Source organism: Gossypium arboreum, chromosome 11, assembly GCF_025698485.1.
Source record: "Gossypium arboreum isolate Shixiya-1 chromosome 11, ASM2569848v2, whole genome shotgun sequence".
NCBI lineage: Eukaryota > Viridiplantae > Streptophyta > Magnoliopsida > Malvales > Malvaceae > Gossypium > Gossypium arboreum.
In genome coordinates this window covers 125,402,826-125,425,148 of record NC_069080.1, presented here as the reverse complement: position 1 = coordinate 125,425,148, position 22,323 = coordinate 125,402,826, and the positions used below count along the sequence as shown (strand labels likewise).

General features: G+C 35.0%; 1 protein-coding gene across 1 annotated transcript in view; it reads right to left on the bottom strand.

Annotated features, from left to right (window-relative positions):
* The window catches only part of LOC108471834 ((+)-delta-cadinene synthase isozyme XC14-like), a 26,258-nt gene extending 22,083 nt beyond the window's left edge, over nt 1-4,175 (bottom strand). Inside the window, exons 1-5 of the mRNA XM_053021378.1 lie at nt 4,098-4,175; nt 3,668-3,939; nt 1,521-1,895; nt 1,188-1,406; nt 917-1,055 (exon numbers count right to left, since the gene is read on the bottom strand). Of these exons, the coding sequence (XP_052877338.1) occupies nt 917-1,055; nt 1,188-1,406; nt 1,521-1,895; nt 3,668-3,939; nt 4,098-4,175 (1,083 nt within the window). The remainder of the gene's footprint in view (nt 1-916; nt 1,056-1,187; nt 1,407-1,520; nt 1,896-3,667; nt 3,940-4,097) is intronic.
* Between the last annotated feature and the right edge of the window lie 18,148 nt (nt 4,176-22,323).

Below are 22,323 nucleotides of genomic sequence, written 5' to 3'. Positions count from 1 at the left end.
AGGAAGTCGTTACTTTTAGGTCATAATAGATTTTCAAGTTTAGAGTATATAAGTACCAAGTTATGCCTATTAAGTCTTAGCTCAATTGGTATGGCCATTGTTGTCAATGCAAGAGGATGTGGGTTTGAGTGTGCTGAAGCGCATTATCTTCCTCTTTATGGGTTAAGGGAGGGGTTATAGGTAAATTTATACATTGTGTCAAAAAGAATGGATCTATAATGACATTTTTCAAAAAAACCAACTTATAATCCTTCCAATATAATTTATTCTTTTTATAAAATGGAATATACTCATGATAAACATGTATCTATATTTAGGGATTATAAAATAACCCAAATCCATAGGTTTGGATCCAACCCTAGAAATCATATTTTCTTTATATGAAATTTGAATTTGGAGACAAGGAAAATGGATTTTTAATTAAAATTTTATAGTTCGGAAAGAAGGTTTTGATTAAACTTGCATAGTCGTCCTATCTTGAAAATGACCAAAATACTTTTTTAATTTCATAATTAATTCTATATATTTTAAATATAATTTTTAAACTTCTATAAAATTTTATAAGATTTTTATTTTTATTTTTTAATTAGATATTTTAAAATTTCATATGATTTTATAATATGCATTTTATTTGATTTTGTAAAAAGTAATATAACATGAAAATTATTTAATATTTTGGGGTGATTTTGGGTAAAGTTGAGAAACTTTTTCTCTTGTTGGATATAAAATTTCAAATATAAGGGGTGGTGTCAACGCGGGAGGTGTAAAAATTGGATGGGGCTCAGGTGAATAGTGCCACTACGCCTTGCGGATTGCCAACCCTGCTCATTTGACACTTTCCTCATATAATACGTGAGAAAGGGGTTACTATTTTTAGTAAAATCATTTAAAAAATGAGATAAGAGTATGAATGTACCGTATCTTTTGCATATTTGACACGATATGATTTTCCTTGATTAATCATTTTCTCCTCCAATTCCCCATAAAAATCTAACAATGGCTTGTAAATTAACTTCATGTATTCTGGGAATTGATCCATATAATCAGCATCCCACCTGAAAATCAATTATAAAAAATTTCAAAATTAAACATATTGAATAATATTTTTTTATACATGATTACATGAAGTAACTGAATCAACTTCCAAATTTAAAATTGAATCGTGTGTAAATATATAAGTTGCTAACCTCTTAATTGCATTCGTGAGGAGTTGAAGTTCTTCAAGTGTGCCATATGCATCATATATGTCATCCATTATTGTTATTATGACTACTGCTTTTGCTAATATCTCCCTAGCAAAAGAGTATTGTGGCTCAAAATAAGCTCCCAATATCCAAAAATAACGTTCTACCAATCTATCTCGAACAAAAGGTAGTTTTGTAGGTATGTCTAAACTTTTCCCCCACCTGAAACAAAACCCACATTAGCCTAACCATGTATAGTTCATTATTAGGTATCAATTAGTCCTTTTAAATTAGGATAAACAATTAATGTTGAATGTTTTAGGAGTAATATATTGCCTTGAGATCTTGCTTAGCTCTTCCCCGTGTAAAATTTGTAACAAGTGGAAATCCAACTCTGCAAACTTCAACAGCACTTTGTTAGGTGAAACATCGTCTGGGTAAATTGAAATGAATCGCCTAGCCTCCAACCTTGGCAATCCCCTGCGGATGGGTTGGTATAGAGCATGGGAGACTAAGGCTGAAAGGGGATATTCGATAGTGCCAGCAGCTTTGGCTAAACCAAGATGAGTGGTGGTGAAACCAAGAGCTTCTTCAAGTATATCTTCCCCATGCACACGTAAATGTGAAGCTTCATATAATTCTAGTAAGCCTTTCACATCACTTGTTAAGGACATGTTAAAGTTTCCATCGTCATCTTTGAACTTGTTGAACCATTCTACTCAACCCAAAAAGATATTACTATATTAATCATTGTAATATAGAGAAATTAAATCTAATATTGGAACTCTCAACAACAAAGTTTTGTAGGAAAAAGAAAAATATAACACGAACAAAAAAAAATTAAGATTTACAAGATTACAAAGTTTTTCATCATCATCATCGTGGTCGTCATCATCATAATTTATCATTATAGGAAAATAAATTACATGCAGCGACTTATACATGGATTTTAACCAAAACTAGTATGGATCTCGACCCAGATTTTGTATTGGGTAAAGTAAAAATTTAAAAATTAAAATATTCACTAAATCCTTATATACTTTGTAGATTTAGAATTTGGTCCCTACTTTAATTTTGAAGAACATAGTTCTTTAGTTTTGAATTTAAAATTCAGGTCCAACAGTTATCATCATTAAAATTTTCTATTAAATTCTTTAGTGTGACATTTTGAAATTAAAAAAACACTTAATAGTCATGTAACAATAAAAATAATGTTAAAATTACTTATTAGGAAATTTTCTTAAAAGCACTTATTCAAAATCGTCATGATAGAATAATTTTGTTTGTTGAAATATTTTTCTTAAGAAAAATTGATATTAACATTTTGGTTGAAATGATTAACAATTTTAAGTATTTAGACTAACTAATGACATTAAAAATGTAGATGGACTAAATTAAGTCAAAAATTAAAGTATATAAATTAAGTCTCAAGTTTCAGGAAGTCCAGAGACCAAAATTGAATTTTGACCTTTGCCTTATAATGTCAAGAAATAGCAACACAAACTTAAAAGAAATGGGAAGCCATATGTTAATTAACTATGTAATGTTTTAATCTATATTTATTTGCCTTTAAAACATTAAAAATATTAGAAAATAATTAAATTGAAGTGGGTGGTATAGAGTAGGGATGAATGCATCTAACGTTTATGGAGGAAACAATAGTATTCAGAATTATAGAGCATGCTAACTCGAGAGCAGTAGTGGATTTGAAAATATCCTCTCCTATCCCATTCCATTATCTTCCCTATTTGTAATATCTTTAATATAAAAATAAAAAAAATTCTAAATATACGAAGAGTATAAAAAATTAAAATATATTTTAATTAATAAAATTATAAATAAATTAATAATTCAATAAAATATAGATGAACTAACACAAAAAAATTGGATCACGAGGTGTTTGATTTTGATGGGAAAGAGTAGACTTTTGCAAAAATAGAGATAATGAAACAACGTGAAATGTGTGTCTTAGCAGACAAACATCAAATATCACGCATTTCTTTGCTTCCTTCTTTTTTAAAACCACAAAAATTCGTTTATTTTATTTAATTATTATATTGTTTTAAAGTTAAGCATATGAATGATTAGAGTTCTTTTTTTCCTTTGTACATTTCATATATATATATATATATGTAATGTTTTAATTGAAAAAACTTAAACGAAAGACTGGAACTTAAAATTAACCGTTTTTATGTAAATGTGTGACATATTAGCAGGAGGAAAGTCCAAAATAGATTACAAATTAGAGAAAAGAATAATTTTTTTTTTATAAAAAAAAAAAACAACCACCCAAAAGCAGCCTCCTCGCTTCGGCGTAAGCATATTTCAATGAACTCAATTCGATTTCTAATAATTTTAATTGGGTTGGATCATCGATTTAAGTTAGTGGCAAAAAAGCCGGACGATTTTGTTGAATCAAAACAGTTAATATTATTTTGATAAAAAAACAAGATTTAAAGTGAAAAATAGGAAGGAAATTAGACTCATCAGAAGGAACACTAAATCCATTCTCTCTAAGCAATCGAAATTGAAGAGAAGTAGTCTCGAGAGTTTGGTCATCTTTATAGTCATGCTCATAAATATTAAGCAATACTTCTTCTATCTCTCTTTCAAAATGGTAACTCACACCCAACCGTTTGATTGTATCAATTAAACGCAATTTGTGGAGTAACTCATCATCCATGGCTACCTTAATCATCCTCTTTACTTCTTCTTTCAGTTCTTCATGTTGTAGTTTAGTTTTAGCATCAACGTTCTGAAAAATTGTAATGTAGTACATACGAAATCAATATAAACACGAAAACATATTTACTCATGTGCAAACACCTGTATATATGTGATTTAAGTTAAACAATATATTAACGACTGATATTTACTCATGTGCAAACACAGTTATGTATCTAAACTCCTTACCGTTGTTGGAGATGAAAGGAAAACATCCCCCCAAATGTTAGGATGAAAGTTGGCTAAGGGACGCTTCTGGTTGGACATGGATCCACGAGTTGAAGAAGGAAGCTTTGATGAAGACTTTTAGTTAGCTAGTAACTATGTATGTTGGAAACACTACGAAAGGAGATGAATTGGTGTGAGGCAAAGAGCTCCTATGTTGAAGTATTTATAGAACTTTCTCAGCATGACATCTTGAAATTGAACAGTAGGTTCCGGTAAAAATCAATAGGTATAATGCCTTATTAATTACTTTTTTTTAAATAAAAAAATAGAAAGTTGTAAAAATTATTTTAAAAAATTGTGAAACTTAAAAATATATTATTTTAAAAACTCAAAAAATATTAAAAATAAATTAATCGTTTATTTGACATTACGTATATTTCCACGTCAGTAAAGTTAACATTTGTTAAGGTCAGAATGGCATCAGAGAAACCTTGGATTAGTAGCTCGTTTTCCGTCATTGTTATTTTAAAAGTTTCATTAAAGTTTCCTTAATTATTTTATTTTTGAATTGTAATTATTAAGTATTTTTCTTGTTTTTATAACCTAGGTTTGAAATTGTTTAGCTTGTTTATTTTAAAGCATAAGGATTACTTCTGATATTTGCATGCTTTTCGGTTTAGAAAGCTATCACCTTAAATGTTTTCCATAGCTTTATAAATACTTAAATGTTTTGATAAAAAAACTCTTTAAAACCTTGCCGTCTTCTCAAAATTACACCTCAATAATATTGAAATTGAATTGTTAATTAAAGTCGATTTAAATTAATGAATATTTTTTTTCTAAAAACAAAAGACAGATTTTCATACAAATCCACTTGAGTAAAAAGTACGACTTTACAAGAACACTTCAGTGATCGAATGTAATGCCTTCTACTTAGCCAAAATTCCTAGGCCTGGTTGGGGGTGTCACATCCCAGAAACTGGGTCAGAAGAAATAGGGTTCGTAAAACCAAGGGTGGTCACGCCTTGATTTTTGAGCTAAGATTGTGAGAATTTTATTAAGTGATTTAGTTTGGTTTAGTGGTTATGAGATGTGAGTAATGTGTGAAAGGTTTTGGGTTTGAATCATTTCCCTTGAATTTTTGCTATTTTTGTCAAAACCCCTATCTTTGATCTTGTAGCTTATATATTATTTTTGCTTAAGTGGTGTCAAAATGAGGCTGTTGGTTCAGTGATAAGGTTTTAGTTTACTTAAGGGTCTTGAGTTCAAATCTTGTTGTGCGCAAGTGAAAATTATTTTTGTTTTAAACTCTGAGGAAAATTTGATAAGGATAAATAATAAGATTCAGTGGGAGTTAGTGGGAATATAGGTGGTTTAGTGGGAGTTAGAGGGAATATAGGTGGTTTTAAAAAAATATATTAAAATTATTTTCCTAACAAAATTCCTCTTCTGCAACCGTCCACTTTTTCCATTTTCTCTCACGTACCATTTTTTCCCATTTTGTGATCTCACGCTGTAATGGTCCATTTTTTCCCGGGCCCATACAAAAACCAAAAGACAAAATAAACTAAAATAATAAAACCAAAATAAATAAAAATCCAATGTCCATTTACAAGTTTTCGGACCCAAACCAAACCCAAATCCTAGCCCAAATTATTACCCAAGCTAAATTTAATTTATGGACCCAATGGCCCAATTTTGAAACTGGCCCAAATGGCCCAAGTTCAATGGAACCTCAGGAACCTTAAGGTTCCCTTGTGCCACAACCTTTACGAGCAGCCTCCCTAACACACGTGCGCCTCCGTTCCTCTGTCCACGCCCATGAACGATTTTTCCATGCCATGTACACTTGCAACAGAAAACAACCGAGCAGCAATTGACAGTATCACAACGAATTACAACAACAAATTTTTATTTTCTTTTATTTATTTATTTTATTTTTCGGCTATAAAACCGAACAAAAATGATGAAAATGGGATCTTTTTCTCCCTTCTTTCTACGAAGAGAATAATAGTCGAGTATACGCATATATGAAAAGAAAAGAAATCAATTCAAAGAGAGTTTTCAAGAGGTGATTTTAGAGTTTATTTTTTCTTTGATTTTCATTATTGTGTGTAAATACAAAATAAATAAGAGTGTAAGCACTTATCTGATGGAAGGAGCCTTCGAATCCTTGTTGACTTCGTTGAAATCGAAACTCTGATGGGGATTCAGTGGGGTCCGATTTGATGACATAGAGGCGAAGAGTGAAGAACCTCTTGGTTCAGTCGACTGAGGAGGAAAATAGATTGAAAATTTTTGAAAGAAAAGGGTTTTGAAAACTGTTTTAAGAAGAATAATAGGACTGAGGTTATTAGGGCCTTTTGTAACACCCCCTACCCATATTCATTGCCGGAATAGGGTACGAGGCATTACCGGAGTTTACTGAACATTTTCAGATAATTTTGAGTCCTTTATTATTCATATTTTGAAATAATCATAACGTCTCTCTATTAGGCCCTCGAAGCCCAAAACATACATTAGAAACCAACTGAAATAAAATCGAGATCATAAAAAATTTCGCAAAATCTTAAATTATATTTTCATCTAAGTACTTACCATTTCAATGCTCCTTATAATTAAACATGTTACCATTCAATCAATAGCTTGACACTTGTCTAAGCGTCAAACAACAACATTGTTAGTATACTTGCACATATTTCATATAAATTCAACATTGATATACCTATTTTCTCAACATATCACACTTGAGTTTAATAATAGTCTCGAGTTTAATAATAGTCTCAACTTACATAATTTCCTTGTATCAACATATCAAAGATAATTATATATGTGCATGTCACAAAATATATTATTCTCTTACTGTTTCTTCATAAGCATATATTATTCATTTCGTTATATCAATATTTCATGCACCATCATTTCCTTATATCTTGTATACATTTATTTGGTAATAGTTAAGTATTAAACTTAACATAAATTAAATTCCATGTACCTATACTTATTTCATTTATCTATCTTCTTAATTATTTCATACAACTATTTTGTACATATATTTCCATATGACCAATTCTGTAAACATTTCACACAACCATTTCATATAACCATGCCATCGATACATATTACACGAATATCGATTGTTCAATAGATATCTTGGCGTTTCTCTTCCTTGATCTTATTTATCTTGACATGATGTCATAGTATCTTTCAACTATGGTTTTACTCGTTTTACATCATGTTGCCATGGTATCTTTCAACCATGGTCTTATTCATTTTCCGTCATGTTGCCATGGTATCTTTCAACCATGGTCTTACTCATTTCATATCAGGTTGCCATGGTATCTTTCAACCATGGTCTTACACATTTCATATCATGTTGCCATGGTATCTTTCAACCATGGCCTTACACATTTCATATCACGTTGCCATGGTATCTTTCAACCATGGTATTACACATTTCATATCAGGTTGCCATGGTATCTTTCAACTATGGTCTTACACATTCCATATCAGAGAGCACACTCCCGTGAACCTTATTCTTACAGTGGGATTACCAGTCCAGGCTAAATCCCCTGTAATATAAATTTATAGAGTACTGTCGGGATTACCAGTCCAGGCTAAATCCATTTTCCACATATTCTTCGGGAGGGCTATATCAGGACAGGATCACCCGTCCGGGCTAGATCCTTTTTACCGTCAATTCCTTTTCAGAGATCCATCGAATTTTCCTTCCATTCAACCGGGATTTTTTTCCCTTTTTTTTTTTTCAAATATATCAATGTTTCATAAATTTCCATATAATGAACATTCAAATCATATTTGTAGAACCCAAATTTTGCCCGGGGCCCATAAACCATAAACCAAGATAAAAATAATTAATAGTCCATGACCCAAAACCCAAACCTATCCAACCCAATTACAGCCCAAAAAAATAAAACCCTAAAAGCCCAAAGCCCACAACCTTAACTAATTTTCAGCAAACAAAAAAGAAAAAACCAGCCGCTCCTCCCTCTGTCACCAAGATTCAGTTGCCCCATGCTACCTCTGCCCTTGGCCATCACGTGCACCACCCACATCTGACACACCTACAACAAAGACAAAAACCAGGCAAGAAGAAGCATGCGAATGATGAGGGGAATAATAAACAAAAGGAACAAAGAAAACATTGGCTTTAAAAGCCGAAATCTATCAGTTGTAAGGGGGGATTTTTGGAGAAGAGAATGGATTGTATTTTAAGGGGGGAATTTTTTGGAGATTTCAAAGGGAAGAATCGATTGTATTTTGGGGGGATATATATTTTTTCTACGGAGATAATACAAAGTGGAAGAGTAAATCAAGAATCGGAACTAAGTTTTGAAAGGTGATTTTTCATTTTTTTTTGGAAATTTCTCTTGATTTGGATTTCGTTTGTTCTATTCCCTTTTCAATTTTTTTTAAATTTTTTTTAAAAAAAAAACAAGAGAGGGAGAGAGGGGACTTACCGACGAACTCGCGACCTCGGCTCGCCGGACCTTCGATGAGGGTGGCGCAGGCCTAAGAGAAAATTTGAGAGATTTCTCTCTAATTTTCTTTAAGGAAAATAAGAGAGATGATGGGTAAATATTTTTTTTTTGGTTTTCAAAAAAAGGGTGTTCAATGTTTTAAAAATAAAAAAACAAAAAGTAGGCTTCATTTGTTTTTTTCCCTTCAAAAGTAGAGCCTGGGGAAGGGGAAAATGTAACGCCCCAATTTTCGGGAATTCTGTGAATGTTGGCATAGGTTTAATTATGTTAGTGGGCCTCTAGAAAGCCCAAACTTAAGATAGAACCCGCTAATTTTAGTTAATTTTTGTTCCATAAGAAAAAGGGAGTGAAATTATTAAATAGGACCTATGTGAAAATGTTTGAAAATGCTATAGGCTAATTTGTAGTGGCCAAATAAATAGGAGTGCAAAATAGGAGGATTTGCATGACAAACCTCCCATTTACATGAAGTGGCCAACCATCATGTTGTTGTAGACAAAATGTACACTTGATATCCATAATTTATGGTACAAATTAATACAAATTGATAATAGGTTAGGTAAATGTTCCATGATAATGGATTAGGTAAATATTCCATGATAATGGGTTATGTAAATGTTTCATGATAATGGTTTAGGTAAATGTTTCATGATAAGAAATTCATGTCTTTTGTATTAAAGAATTAAATGGATGAAATATGAAGTTTTATTAAAAGAAAAAGGGGTGAAAAGAACAAAGTTTTGTCCATCTTTGTTCATCATAGCTGAAAGTTAGAGAAGAGAAAGGAGAGGAGAAAGCTCTTGAGTGTTCGGTCACTTGGGGAAGAAAGTTGAAGGTAAGTTCATGGTAGTTTGCTTCTATCTTGATGTTCATGAGTTCTTCTTGATTCTATCTTAACTCTTGAAGTATATTTTGATTTTTAGTTGTGTTGTGAGCATTTGTTCATGAATTAAAATGAAGGAAATGGTTGTTGTTTCATGTTCTTTTGATGAAAAATGGAAGATATGTGAAGTTGAGCCAAACAAATGAGCATGCATGTGCCTTAGATGTTAAAGGGAAAAATCAGCTAACATGTTGTGCTTTAAAATGATGAAATGGAGATTATACTTAAGTAAAATCATAGATATGTGATGATTGATTGGTGATATACATGTTTAAATAACAAGCATGCAAGTTAGGTGTGAAAGAGTGATTTGGTAATAAATCTGCTTGGGACAGCAGCAGTAACGTGACTTTGGAAAATCACCATAAATTGTGGGAGATGAATTAGAAGCTGAATAAATTGTTTAATTAAAGCTTAATGAGTCTAGTTTCAAATGGAATAAACGAGAACATATTTTGAATTCTGTACAATGAGAAATTTGATTCGTAATGAAGAGTGATCAGATTAGTCAAACAGTGAAACATGGGAAACTTTGAGAAAAATCTGGTATTGATCGGCTAAACCAAAAATTCTGAAAATTTAATGGATAAAAGATATATGAGTCTATTTTCAAGGAAAATTAACGGCACTTGATTTGGAGTTTCGTAGCTCCAGCTATAAATAATTTAGTGACTGTTGCTCAGGAAGACAGCTTGCAGTGAAATTATGATTATGTGGTAAACATTGACAAAAATTTGTTAATGAGTTGCTTATTGATTTCTTATAAGCTTACTATGATCTGTAGGTGTGGTTGGCGAATATTGTAAGGGATTAATCGTAGTTCGTATTTGAATAGTTAGATTAACGTGTTAGTAATCCAATTGTAGGCGGTTCGTGTGTGGATCTCGTCAGCATATCGTCACAAACAGGTGTGTAACTAACACCCTCTTTCTTAGTCTAGATCGGCAAAAGCCGAAAAGCCGAAATGCCGAAAACTGGTATTTTGTAGATTTGCAGTGTCTGAATGCTCGTGAGGTAAATCGATTAATGTTTTTGGTAAGCTGCAAAATTTGGACTGCAAAGTGCATGATTTCTGTGCCCTCAATATTTTTGGGCTTAATGGGCCAAAATTGGAATGATGGGCCAACGGACCCAATTCGGTAAGAACCCTCGGTGCGTGATTACATTAGTACGTGAAAAGTAGGAATATGCATGAAAAACCCTAAAATAGATAAATTACTGAAATACCTTTAAAAGTGGAAAATTTACAGTTTTACCCCTAGTAGATGAATTACCGAAATACCCCTAGGGTTAAATTGACCTAAATGCATGTTTGACTGTTGTTATTTACTGCATGCCATGTTATTATTTGATGCATGGGATGGGATATTGACGGAGGAAGTACTGAAAGTGGCTTGTCCACGTCTTGGAGGCTTTGCCTCAATTCTTCGATAATTGAGCGACAAGGCTGCAAATCAGGAGTGTTGGGTGGGTGGGTTGAGCTATTCCCACATGGAGTGTATGGTGGTACGGGTGGAGTGTAGTGGTTGGTGGGTTGAGTAGTCTCCCAAATGGGCTTGCATATGTTTCTTGATGTTGCATGTATTTTGAAATGGGCCTATGGGCCATCTTTATTATCTGAATAAGGGCTAAGGCCCGGTTTATTATAATCTGAAAAGGGCTCGGCCAAGACTACTTTATTACCCAAATGGGCTTGCATATGTTATTGATGTTGCATGTATTTTGAAATGGGCCTATGGGCCATCTTATTATCTGAATAAGGGCTAAGGCCCGGTTTATTGTAATCTGAAAGGGCTCTAGCCAGTACCACTATTACAGAATAGGCTTAGGCCCAATAGGCTTGAGTGACTTGGGCTTTGAAGGGTTTTCCTTACACATGAGTTTCCCAAACTCACCCTTTTATTTTCATCCACGCAGAAATCCCCAACCATAGTGGGCTTGGAGTTGTGAGGGAATTGAGTGGCCACCGTTCGAAAGTTTGATTTTCTTCGGTGAATGGACATCCTTTTATTTACATTTGAAGTTTTGGGCTTTTAAATGTAATAAGGCCGCTTAATTATTTTTGATGGTTTTAATATGTATTACTAAGATAGGTAATACTTATATTTAACTGCTGAAACTGGATAACTTTAGGCGCGTTTTCAAAAACAACAGTTGATTTCAAAATAACACGACAACAAGCAAAGCTTCCGAATGAAAGTATTTTTCCAAAATTAATCACTTTTCCTAAAATGACTTAATCAAATTGGTTTTCCTAGAAATATCCATGACATTAAGGTGTGGCAATGGCGGTATGCATGTCTAGGATTGGATCCGAAGGAGCTTGGTACTTAAGCGGTCCGATGGACTCACCACCTCTTTCCGGTTTCCTACCGTGCATAGCTTCCATTCACTTTAACCCTTAATGAATTAATCTTTTGAACATCAAGTACGATTTTACGGACTTAGAAAGGAAATTTTTTTACGTTTTGATGTGGCATGCGGATCCGCCATAACTTCGAGCGGGTTTGGGGTGCTCTGAAAAAAGTGACCGTGCATTCAAGGGATGGAAATGTACACATTTCTTTTAAATGGGAAATTTTCGCGATTAGTCCCTCATCCTATGTGCCTACGTTCAATCAAGTCCTTTTTGTTTTCTTTAAATACTTTCAAATTACATGAAATTTATATATATATATATATTTTTAGCTAAAGTTTTTATAATTATTAATAGACCTACTATATTATTTTTATATACCATAATTTTTTTCATCGAATATTTTTATACTAAATTATTATTATTTATTATTTTCACTTTCACTAATTTAGCATTGTTATTTTAACTTTACTATTATCACTATATATATATACATCATCATTCGACATATTATTTTCACTTCTATTATGCATTTTCGTATCGTTAATATCTTTATCGCTATGTTTGTTATGTTATTATATTTATTACTATTGTTATGATTATTGTTGATTTTCCTTATATTTACTATATTCTTGGTATTAATATATACATTTATCAAGTTTACTATTATACTACTATTTTCATATTGCATGTCATCATTTTTTGTGTTGAGTTTCAACCACCCCAAATTCATTTTATTCAAAGATTTATCCTCGATTGTTTTCAAAACAAAGGCAATATTCGATATCTGGGGTCCTCGGGAGGATTGTGCCCTAACTTACTGAGTACCAATTTTCCTCGTTGAACCTAAATAATTGAGTACCCTTCTTAAATCTAATTGTATGAGGTTCAAATAAAAACCTATTCTTGAAATTCGGGACGTTGCACCCTAACTTACTGGGTGTGGCATCACGTTATATTGAGGGTGGTGATTTCCAAAATCAAGGCAACCTTCGGTATTTGGGAGATCTAAGAGATTGAGCTCTAACTTACTGAGTTCTAATCTTTCATGAGTCCCGGAGGACCGAATATCCTTCTCTCGAGCCTTCATACATGAATTTTAAAAATCAAAGACCAACTTAGTCCCGAAGGTCTGAAATGTTGGACCCTAACTTACCGGGTATGGTATTCTCTCCTTTGAAATGAGTCGGTCTTTACATTTTATTCGAATAATTCCGATTTTCTTTCAAATAAAAGGATCGTACTCTGAAATCTTTTGAAACTTCGACATTAAGACATTTGATAATCAATTAGGTACCAATTTTTGGGCGTTACGAGGGTGCTAATCCTTCCTCGTACGTAACTGACTCCCGAACCCGTTCTTTTAGTTTGTGGACCAAAACTAATGATTTTAAAACAAAATGTTTTAAAGGTGATCCAATCACACCTAAAAAGATTGGTGGCGACTCCCGTTTTCATTTTTTTTCAATTCCCATTTTCCAAAACTCAATTTGAAAATGGTTTTGACAGCTTGGCGACTCCGCTGGGGAGTTTTATAAGAGAGTCAAGCCATAAGTTGATTAACATTTGTCTTTTTTCGAAAATTGAGAATTTAGTTTTGATATACGATCTCTTCATTGCGTTTCACCCGTTTTTCGTACTGTTTTCATCATTTTATTCCTATTTTCTTTAATCGTTTCAAGTTTTTATGCATATATCTTCTTGTATTGCATTGCATGACCGTTGTGGTCACACCCTTAAGTGGAAGTGAGAAACTACGCCTTCGTGAGGTTTTCACCTCCGTGCAAGATAGTGGATCACTTTCGGAATACATCCGTACCTATGGTTTCGTGAGATTTTCATCTTCGTGTAGCCATAGGGAAATGTATTCCCCTGAATTGAACTCGATTCAAATGAGCCTATAATGGGTAAGGATCGAGGAATCTGCTGGTTCAGGTACCCTTACTCTAGAACTAAATCACACTAGGTAGAGCCACTCCGAACCCCTAGTGGTCACCCGAATTGTTTTATTTGTTATTTATTTATCCTGCACTAACATGTTTTATTTTTGTTTTGTTTATAATTGCATCACATTACATCATCCTAAGAAGGAGGTGTTGATTCATATTTGATTGCTAAATAGAATAGTTTGTCATAAGAAAACGGATTTCTTGATAAAGTGGATTATAATACGGTTGTCTAAATATGGTCCAAGTGAACACATGAAAGAAGACTGATAGCCCGTGAAAAAATACAAGACTTTGCTTCATTGCCTGAAGACAGAAACTGACAAAGACTATTCGAGAGCCATCACATCTTGACCTTCTTAAAGGAGCTGACAAGTATCACAGTAATAAGTGAGCAATGAGTCGCAGCCTAGTAATATAGACATATCTTGGAGAATTCGTCAGACTCGACCATAAGATCCGGATATGAAGAGGAAGATAGGTGTCTTCACTTGGAATATATGAGAAAAGCCGTATATGTAGTCCGTTTTATGTAAAGGAATTTGCTTTCTGGAAAAGTTGTTCTAATAAGATTAAATTTAGAATCAATGCCTTCTTCTTTTTTTTTTTGCATTCATGCATTTGCATTACATTACATCAAAGAAAAGAATGTGTTGATTCGAAATTCGATTCCTAAATAGAATAGTTTGTCATAAGGAAACAAATTTCTTCTGAATATAGTCCAAGTAAACACGATGAGAGAAAGCTGGTAGTTCACGGAGGAATACATGATGTAATCGCCAGAGATTCAAGCCAACAAAGGCATGACGAGAGAAAGCCAGAAGTCCACGAAGGAATGCATGACTTGATTTAATTGCCAACGAAGATTATCCAAGAGCCGGCACTTTTTGATGAGTATCATGGAGATAAGCGAGAAAAAGATCGAGGCTCAGATTAAGCAGCAAGGAACTAGCAAAGGCATCTTTTGGAGAATTTACAGGATTCGACTATGAAGAAAAGATCAGCATTTACTTGGACTATGAAGGGCAATACCATATATGTAATCTATTTTCATGTAAAGAAATATGTTTTCTAGAAAGTTATACTAATGGAATTGAATTCAAGATCAACATCTTCCTTTCTTTTGCATTCATTCCATACATTTACATCTCATAACATTTCATCACATCATTTGCATTCAAAGTTGTAGAAAGACCTTGATTAGTTAAAGTTTACTTTCCAGAGAGGTAGAAAAGAAAATCTGGAAATCACACATCCTTACGGCAGTCATACTAAAACTAAGAACATGGATCAAAGGTTTGAGCAATTACAAAAAGACATGCAAGATCAAATGCAAGAGCAGTTGGCCAAAATGCAGAATAAAATGAGGGAGCAGATGCAAGAGGCTCAGAGAAACATGATGGCTAAAATGGCTCAACTGCTGAGAGACATTGATAAAGGAAAAGCTCCCATAGCGATCACTGAAGAAGAGAATGAAGGTCCTCCTCCGGATTTTACCCCGCCTCATGTGCCCCTACAAACCGAGGCACCTCCTAGAAGGCTATCTGTCACAGTGAGGCCTCAACATGGGCCAGTGGATGCTGGAATCCCCATAAATTTCCCATCTGGGTTGGGAAATAATTTGAGTGATAGCTCGGTCAACCCTATTACTCCTGATCTGGATTTAATGGAGAAGGAAAGAATGGCCACTAAATCCTCGAAACAATTGGAAGATCGTTGTAGGTGGTTAGAGGAGAAGTTTAGGGTTTTAGAAGGCGCTGGCAATTATCAGGGGATCGATGCCAAAGACTTAAGTTTGGTTCCAGATTTGGTGCTTCCTCATAAATTTAAGATGCCAGAGTTTGAAAAGTACAATGGGACTACTTGCCCAGAGGCGCACATAACAATATTTTTTAGAAGGATGACTGGCTATGTGAACAACGATCAACTATTGATCCATTGTTTTCAGGACAGCCTAATGGGAGCAGCGGCTAGGTGGTACAATCAGTTGAGCCGTGCAAGGATCGGTTCATGGAGAGATCTTGTATAGGCTTTCATGCAACAGTATAACCATGTGACTGATATGACGCCAGTTAGGATCACACTACAAAACATGGAAAAGAAGCCGAGTGAGAGCTTGAGCGGTATGCACAACGGTGGAGGAAATAGCGATGCAAGTCCAGCCACCTCTTTTGGAGAAGGAAACGACCATGCTCTTCATTAATACTTTGAAGGCCCCATTCATCACCCATATGATTGGGAATACTACCAAAAGCTTTTCTGATATGGTAATGGCAGGCGAGATGATTGAGAATGCCATAAGAGGTGGCAAGATTGAAGTTGGAGAAACTACCAAGAGGTCAGTTCCAAAGAAAAAGGAGAATGAAGTGAACAGTATGAGCTCATACAATAGAGATCACTCAAGGTCAATAACTTTCAATCAACCAAAGGTAACTACGAGGGGACAACAAGGTTCGACAAAGCAGGAATCAAGTGTAAGGCAAAATTTTGAAAAGCTCCAATTTACGCCAATCTCAATGTCATATAAGGAGTTATATCAAAGTTTATTTGATTCACACGTGGTGTCCCCATATTATATAAAGCCGTTGCAACCCCCATACCCCAAATGGTATGATTTAAACGCTCAATGTGATTATCATGCGGGAGTATCGGGGCATTCAATAGAAAACTGTACTGCCTTCAAAAAGACGGTTGAAAAACTCCTCGAGATGGAGATTGTGAAGTTTGATGATACCCCTGGTACAAAGAGTCCGTTACCAAATCACGATGATAAGAGCAAATGATTAAAGAACTCTGTCAAAGATGGAAAAATGAGAAGAGGATTAGTAGCATTGGATCCTGAGTAGAGAAACTTGTGAGGCATTCATCCTTACAAACCTGGAAATGTTTTGAATGATTAGTCTGTAGAGGAACCTCTTGTAGTTTTTAGAGCTAATCTAGAGTAATATTCAAAACACGCTTGTTGCTTTAAGCCTAGAAGCAATTAAACCCCTTTTGTGAAATAGGCTTGTATCCTAAGTCTTTATTTCAATAAAATGCATCTTTTTGAGCAAATATTCTTTGATTTCATCTCATACGATACAAATAATTGTTCTTAGATTCTTTTGTTTTTTGGAATTTATTTCAAATATTCATTTATTCTTCATTCATGATCATACCATACAAATAATCATCCTTAGAATCATTTATTATTTGGAATCTGCCTTCAGCGGGTCTCCATATATCAATGATGTGAGTAACGCTGTCATTGACTCCAAGTCTCCTTTTGAGCGAAATATGGGCCTAAAGGGATCTCAGCATTCTGAAGACGATAGAGATGTAGACTACTCTCTAATTTGTTAAGGATGGTAGAGTAAGATGAAAACAGACCCTCTCTTACAAAAAGACAGTAGACAGTAGGCCTAGGACAAGAGAAAGAGGCAAACATCGGAGTTTGCATTACCACAAAGGCAAAGCGAGAAGTCATTGAGTCACTTCCTAGAATTTAAAGATTTTTTGCACGATCATATCAAGATATGCCTGGCTACTAAGAAAGGAGGATGTTGCAGGGTTTTGAATGACATATGCTAATGGCTTTACGATGGCCAGGATAATCATGAGATTTGGGTTTTGCTAGCCCACCATAGAAAGGGATTGCATCAGTATGCTGTAAATGCCAAATTTATAGAGAGAAAATTCATGTGCCCCTTCATTCTTTCGACTTTCTCTATGTGGGGCATGGAGGTTATGGGCTGATCTCTTTGAAAGCTTCTAACCAGTACCGATTCGCCTTTGGGGTCGTCGTTTACCCCACGAAAAGGATAAAAGTTGTTTCATATGCCAATGTCACTAGGTCGACAGTCATCAAATTTCAAAAAAAGGGGTGCCAACAAAGAGTGCCAGAAAATCATGTCTAACACAGCTGTACAATGTCAAAAGGTCACAGTCTGTTTAAAGATTAGGCGTTATATGGCAAAGGGCAAAGCAAAAAAAAATGAAAAAAAAAGAAAAAAAACAAAACACAAAAAAAACACAAAAAAAACAAAAAAAACGAAAAAAACAAGAAGCTAGGGCGAAACCCCGCAAATGGAGCCTTGAGACTAAAAGGGATTCGAGTTGAAAACCCGAAAAGGGCAGCTCAAATTTGGATCAAAGTGGGGCATACATTAGTCTTGCTATGCCTTAATTAACAATGAAGAAGTATGCTACGTCTTGGGGCATCGACAAAGTATTCTGGATCCCCTAAACACATATTGAACTCAGAAAGGTTCTCAAGAAGTTGGTACAGAGAAGCTCAGGTTGTGGTATCTGGGGCATCTAGCTTCCATTTTGCCCATTTTGAATTTGTTATCTTTGATTCTTCTCAAGATATGTCCAAATAAATTTTCTTCTTATTGCATTGCTATCTTTGATTAAATCATTCGTTTTGAGTTGATTTCATTCTTATTGCATTTGCAATCTTTGATTAATTTATCCATTTCAAGTTATGCTCCTAATCAATTTCCTTCTTGTTCATTGTTTTCATCTTTTTTAAGCATTTTGCATTGAAATAACGATTAATGGACTAATAACACTTTCACAAAAGAAGTTTTACATATTACTCTGGAAGTTTCTAAATAATACAAGAACCTGAAATAGGACTATTGTTTAGAACTCACCAAGCCTAAGGGTTGGAAATATTATCTCTTTGGACTCTTTATTGGTTGAACCAAAAGACAATACATTTCGTCAGTGATATAACCTCGACAAATGACGAGTAATGTCAACCTAGGTGTAAAAGAGGGTCATTCTCGAGAAAAGAAATGATACTTTGTATTCATATACATCTGGTCATTACACCAAGGGAATAGTGTAACAGATCAAACTAATTGAAGATGATACAAATCCTATGCCTTTGAGTTGCAGCGGAATGGATGGAAGAAACCAAATGTTATTCCTCTGAAATTGCAGTAGGAGGCACAAACTTTATGTCCCAAAAGGTACAAAGTGAAAGGGACTCAAATTACAATGAGGCAAGCTTGTCGAGCAAAATGTGATTGTTTCTTTGACTTTTCATCAAGAATACCGGTAGAACAAGATGCCAACATAATACATCAGCGATAATGTCCTAATGAACAACGAACGATGATACCTTAAGCCTTTTTAAAAAAGGCTCATGACATTTCTACAGTAACACATCTAGTGAGGAGCATTTGATTCATTTCATAACATCCTAATTATTTGACATAAAGCATCACATTTAGTTAAGAGCATTTGATTCATTTCGATCATAGCATCCTAATCATTTGACATAAGCATAGATACATGGAACTGATTCTACAGGTGATGTCCCTAGAATCAGTAAATTCACAAGCCTTAAACCCCTAAGCAGTAGGGCAAAAGGCTGAATTTACAGATCTTAACCCCTTAAGGAGTTGGGAAATAGATCGAAGATGATGGGCCTTAAACCCCTAAGTAGTAGGGTAACAGGCTGGAAATTACAAATTTCTTTTTCCCTGAAATGGCATTGGAGCGGCTAAAAGCCACAGCAAATCTCCTTGAAGTTTCAAAGGATCTTTTCTTCCTGAAATGGCGTTGGAGCGGCTAAAAGCCACAATAGATCTCCTTGAAGTTTCAGCGAACCTCTTCTTCCTGAAATGGCGTTAGAGCTGCTAAAAGCCACAGCAGATCTTCTTGAAGTTTCAGCGAACCTCTTCTTCCAGAAATGGCATTGGAGCGGCTAAAAGCCAAAGCAGATCTCCTTGAAGTTTCAGCGGATCTTTTCTTCCTGAAATGGCGTTGGAGGGCTAAAAGCCACAACAGATCTCCTTGAAGTTTCAGCGAACCTCTTCTTCCTGAAATGGCTTTGGAGCGGCTAAAAGCCACAACAGATCTCCTTAAAGTTTCAGTGAACCTCTTCTTCTTGAAATGGCGTTAAAGCGGCTAAAAGCCACAGCAGATCTCCTTGAAGTTTCAGTAGATCTCTTCTCCCTGAAATGACGTTGAAACGATTAAAAGTTACAGCAGATTTCCTTAAAATTTCAGCGGAAGAAGATCAAAACAAGTCTTATCTCCCTAAATGCAGAGGAGCAGACTGAAGATAGCAGGTCTGACATTCCTATGCTTACAGTGAAGCAGATCGAAGATTTCGGCATGGCATCCCTGTGCTTATAGGGAACAAGTTGAAAACATCAGATTTGGCATCCCTGTGCTTATAGGGAACGGATCGAAAATAGCAGATCTGACATTCCTGTGCTTACAGTGAAGTAGATCGAAGATTTCAGCATGGCATCCCTGTGCTTATAGGGAACAAGTTGAAAACATCAAGATTTGGCATCCCTGTGCTTATCGGGAACAGATCGAAGGTAGCAGATCTGACATTCCTGTGCTTGCAATGAAGCAGATCGAAGATTTCAGCATGGCATCCCTGTGCTTATAGGGAACAAGTTGAAAAAGCAGATTTGGCATCCCTGTACTTATAGGGAATGGATCGAAGATAGCGATCGACATTCTGTCTTGTGAGAAAGCGGATCGAAGATTTCAAGATGACATCCACGTGCTTATAGGGAACAAGTTGAAAACAGCAGATTTGGCATCCTGTGCTTATAGGGAACAGATCGAAGATAGCGATCGACATTCCTGTGCTTACAAAGAAGCGGATCAAAGATTTCAGCATGGCATCCACGTGCTTATAGGGAACAAGTTGAAAACAGCAGATTTGGCATCCACGTGCTTATAGGGAACGGATCAAAGATAGCATATCGACATTCCTGTGCTTACGGTGAAGCAGATTGAAGATTTCACATGGCATCCACTGTGCTTATAGGGAACAAGTTGAAAACAACAGATTTGGCATCCACTGCTTATAGGGAACAGATCGAAGATAGCGGATCGACATTCACGTGCTTACAATGAAGCGATCGAAGATTTCAACATGGCATCCCCGTGCTTATAGGAACAAGTTGAAAATAGCAGATTTGGCATCCTGTGCTTATAGGAACAGATCAAAGATAGCAGATCGACATTCACGTGCTTACAAAGAAGCGGATCGAAGATTTCAGCATGGCATCCCTGTGCTTATAGGGAACAAGTTGAAAACATCAGATTTGGCATCCCTGTGCTTATAGGGAACGGATCAAAGATAGTAGATCTGACATTCCTGTGCTTACAGTGAAGTAGATCGAAGATTTCAGCATGGCATCCCTGTGCTTAGACAGATCGAAGATAACAGAGTTGGCGTCTCTGTATTGACAGAGAGCAGATCAAAGATAGCAAATATCGCCTTCGTAAGTTGCAGTGAAGCAGATTGAAGCTGTCAAGAGGCCATTTAAAGAAGATCAAGGATCAAGAACTCAAGACTCGGTGAGCCCGGGTAAAATTGGTCCTTTTATAGTCTTTGCTCTATTCCTATTAACATAGTAATGAGCAAAGAGGGGCAGCTGTAGAACCCAAATTTTGCCCGGGGCCCATAAACCATAAACCAAGATAAAAATAATTAATAGTCCATGACCCAAAACCCAAACCTATCCAACCCAATTACTGCCCAAAAAAATTAAACCCCTAAAAGCCCAAAGCCCACAACCTTAACTAATTTTTAGCAAACAAAAAAGAAAAAACCAGCCGCTCCTTCCTCTGTCACCAAGATTCAGTCGCCCCATGCTACCTCTGCCCTTGGCCATCACGTACACCACCCACATCTGACACACCTGCAACAGAGACAAAAACCAGGCAAGAAGAAGCATGCGAATGATGGGGGGAATAATAAACAAAAGGAACAAGGAAAACATTGGCTTTAAAAGCCGAAATCTATCAGTTGTAAGGGGGGATTTTTGGAGAAGAGAATGGATTGTATTTTAAGGGGGGAATTTTTTGGAGATTTCAAAGGGAAGAATCGGTTGTATTTTAGGGGGATATATATTTTTTTTGCAGAGATAATACAAAGTGGAAGAGTAAATCAAGAATCGGAACTAAGTTTTGAAAGGTGATTTTTCATTTTTTTTTTGAAATTTCTCTTGATTTGGATTTCGTTTGTTCTATTCCCTTTTCAAATTTTTTTAAAAAACTTTTTTTAAAAAAAACAAGAGAGGGAGAGAGGGGACTTACCGACGAACTCGTGACCTCGGCTCGCCGAACCTCCGATGAGGGTGGCGCAGGCCTAAGAGAAAATTTGAGAGCTTTCTCTCTGTTTTTCTTTAAGGAAAATAAGAGAGATGATGGGTAAATATTTTTTTGGTTTTCAAAAAAGGGTGTTCAATGTTTTAAAAATAAAAAACAAAAAGTAGGCTTCATTTGTTTTTTTCTTCAAAAGTAGAGTCTGGGAAGGGAAAAGCTGACTGTGCATTCAAGGGATGGAAATGTGCACATTTCTTTTAAATGGGAAATTTTCATGATTAGTCCCATCACCGTGTGCCTACGTTCAATCAAGTCCTTTTTGTTTTCTTTAAATACTTTCAAATTACCCGAAATTTATATATATATATTTTTCGCTAAAGTTTTTATAATTATTAATAAACCTACTATATTATTTTTATATACCATAATTTTTTTTCATCGAATATTTTTATACTAAATTATTATTATTTATTATTTTTCACTTTCACTA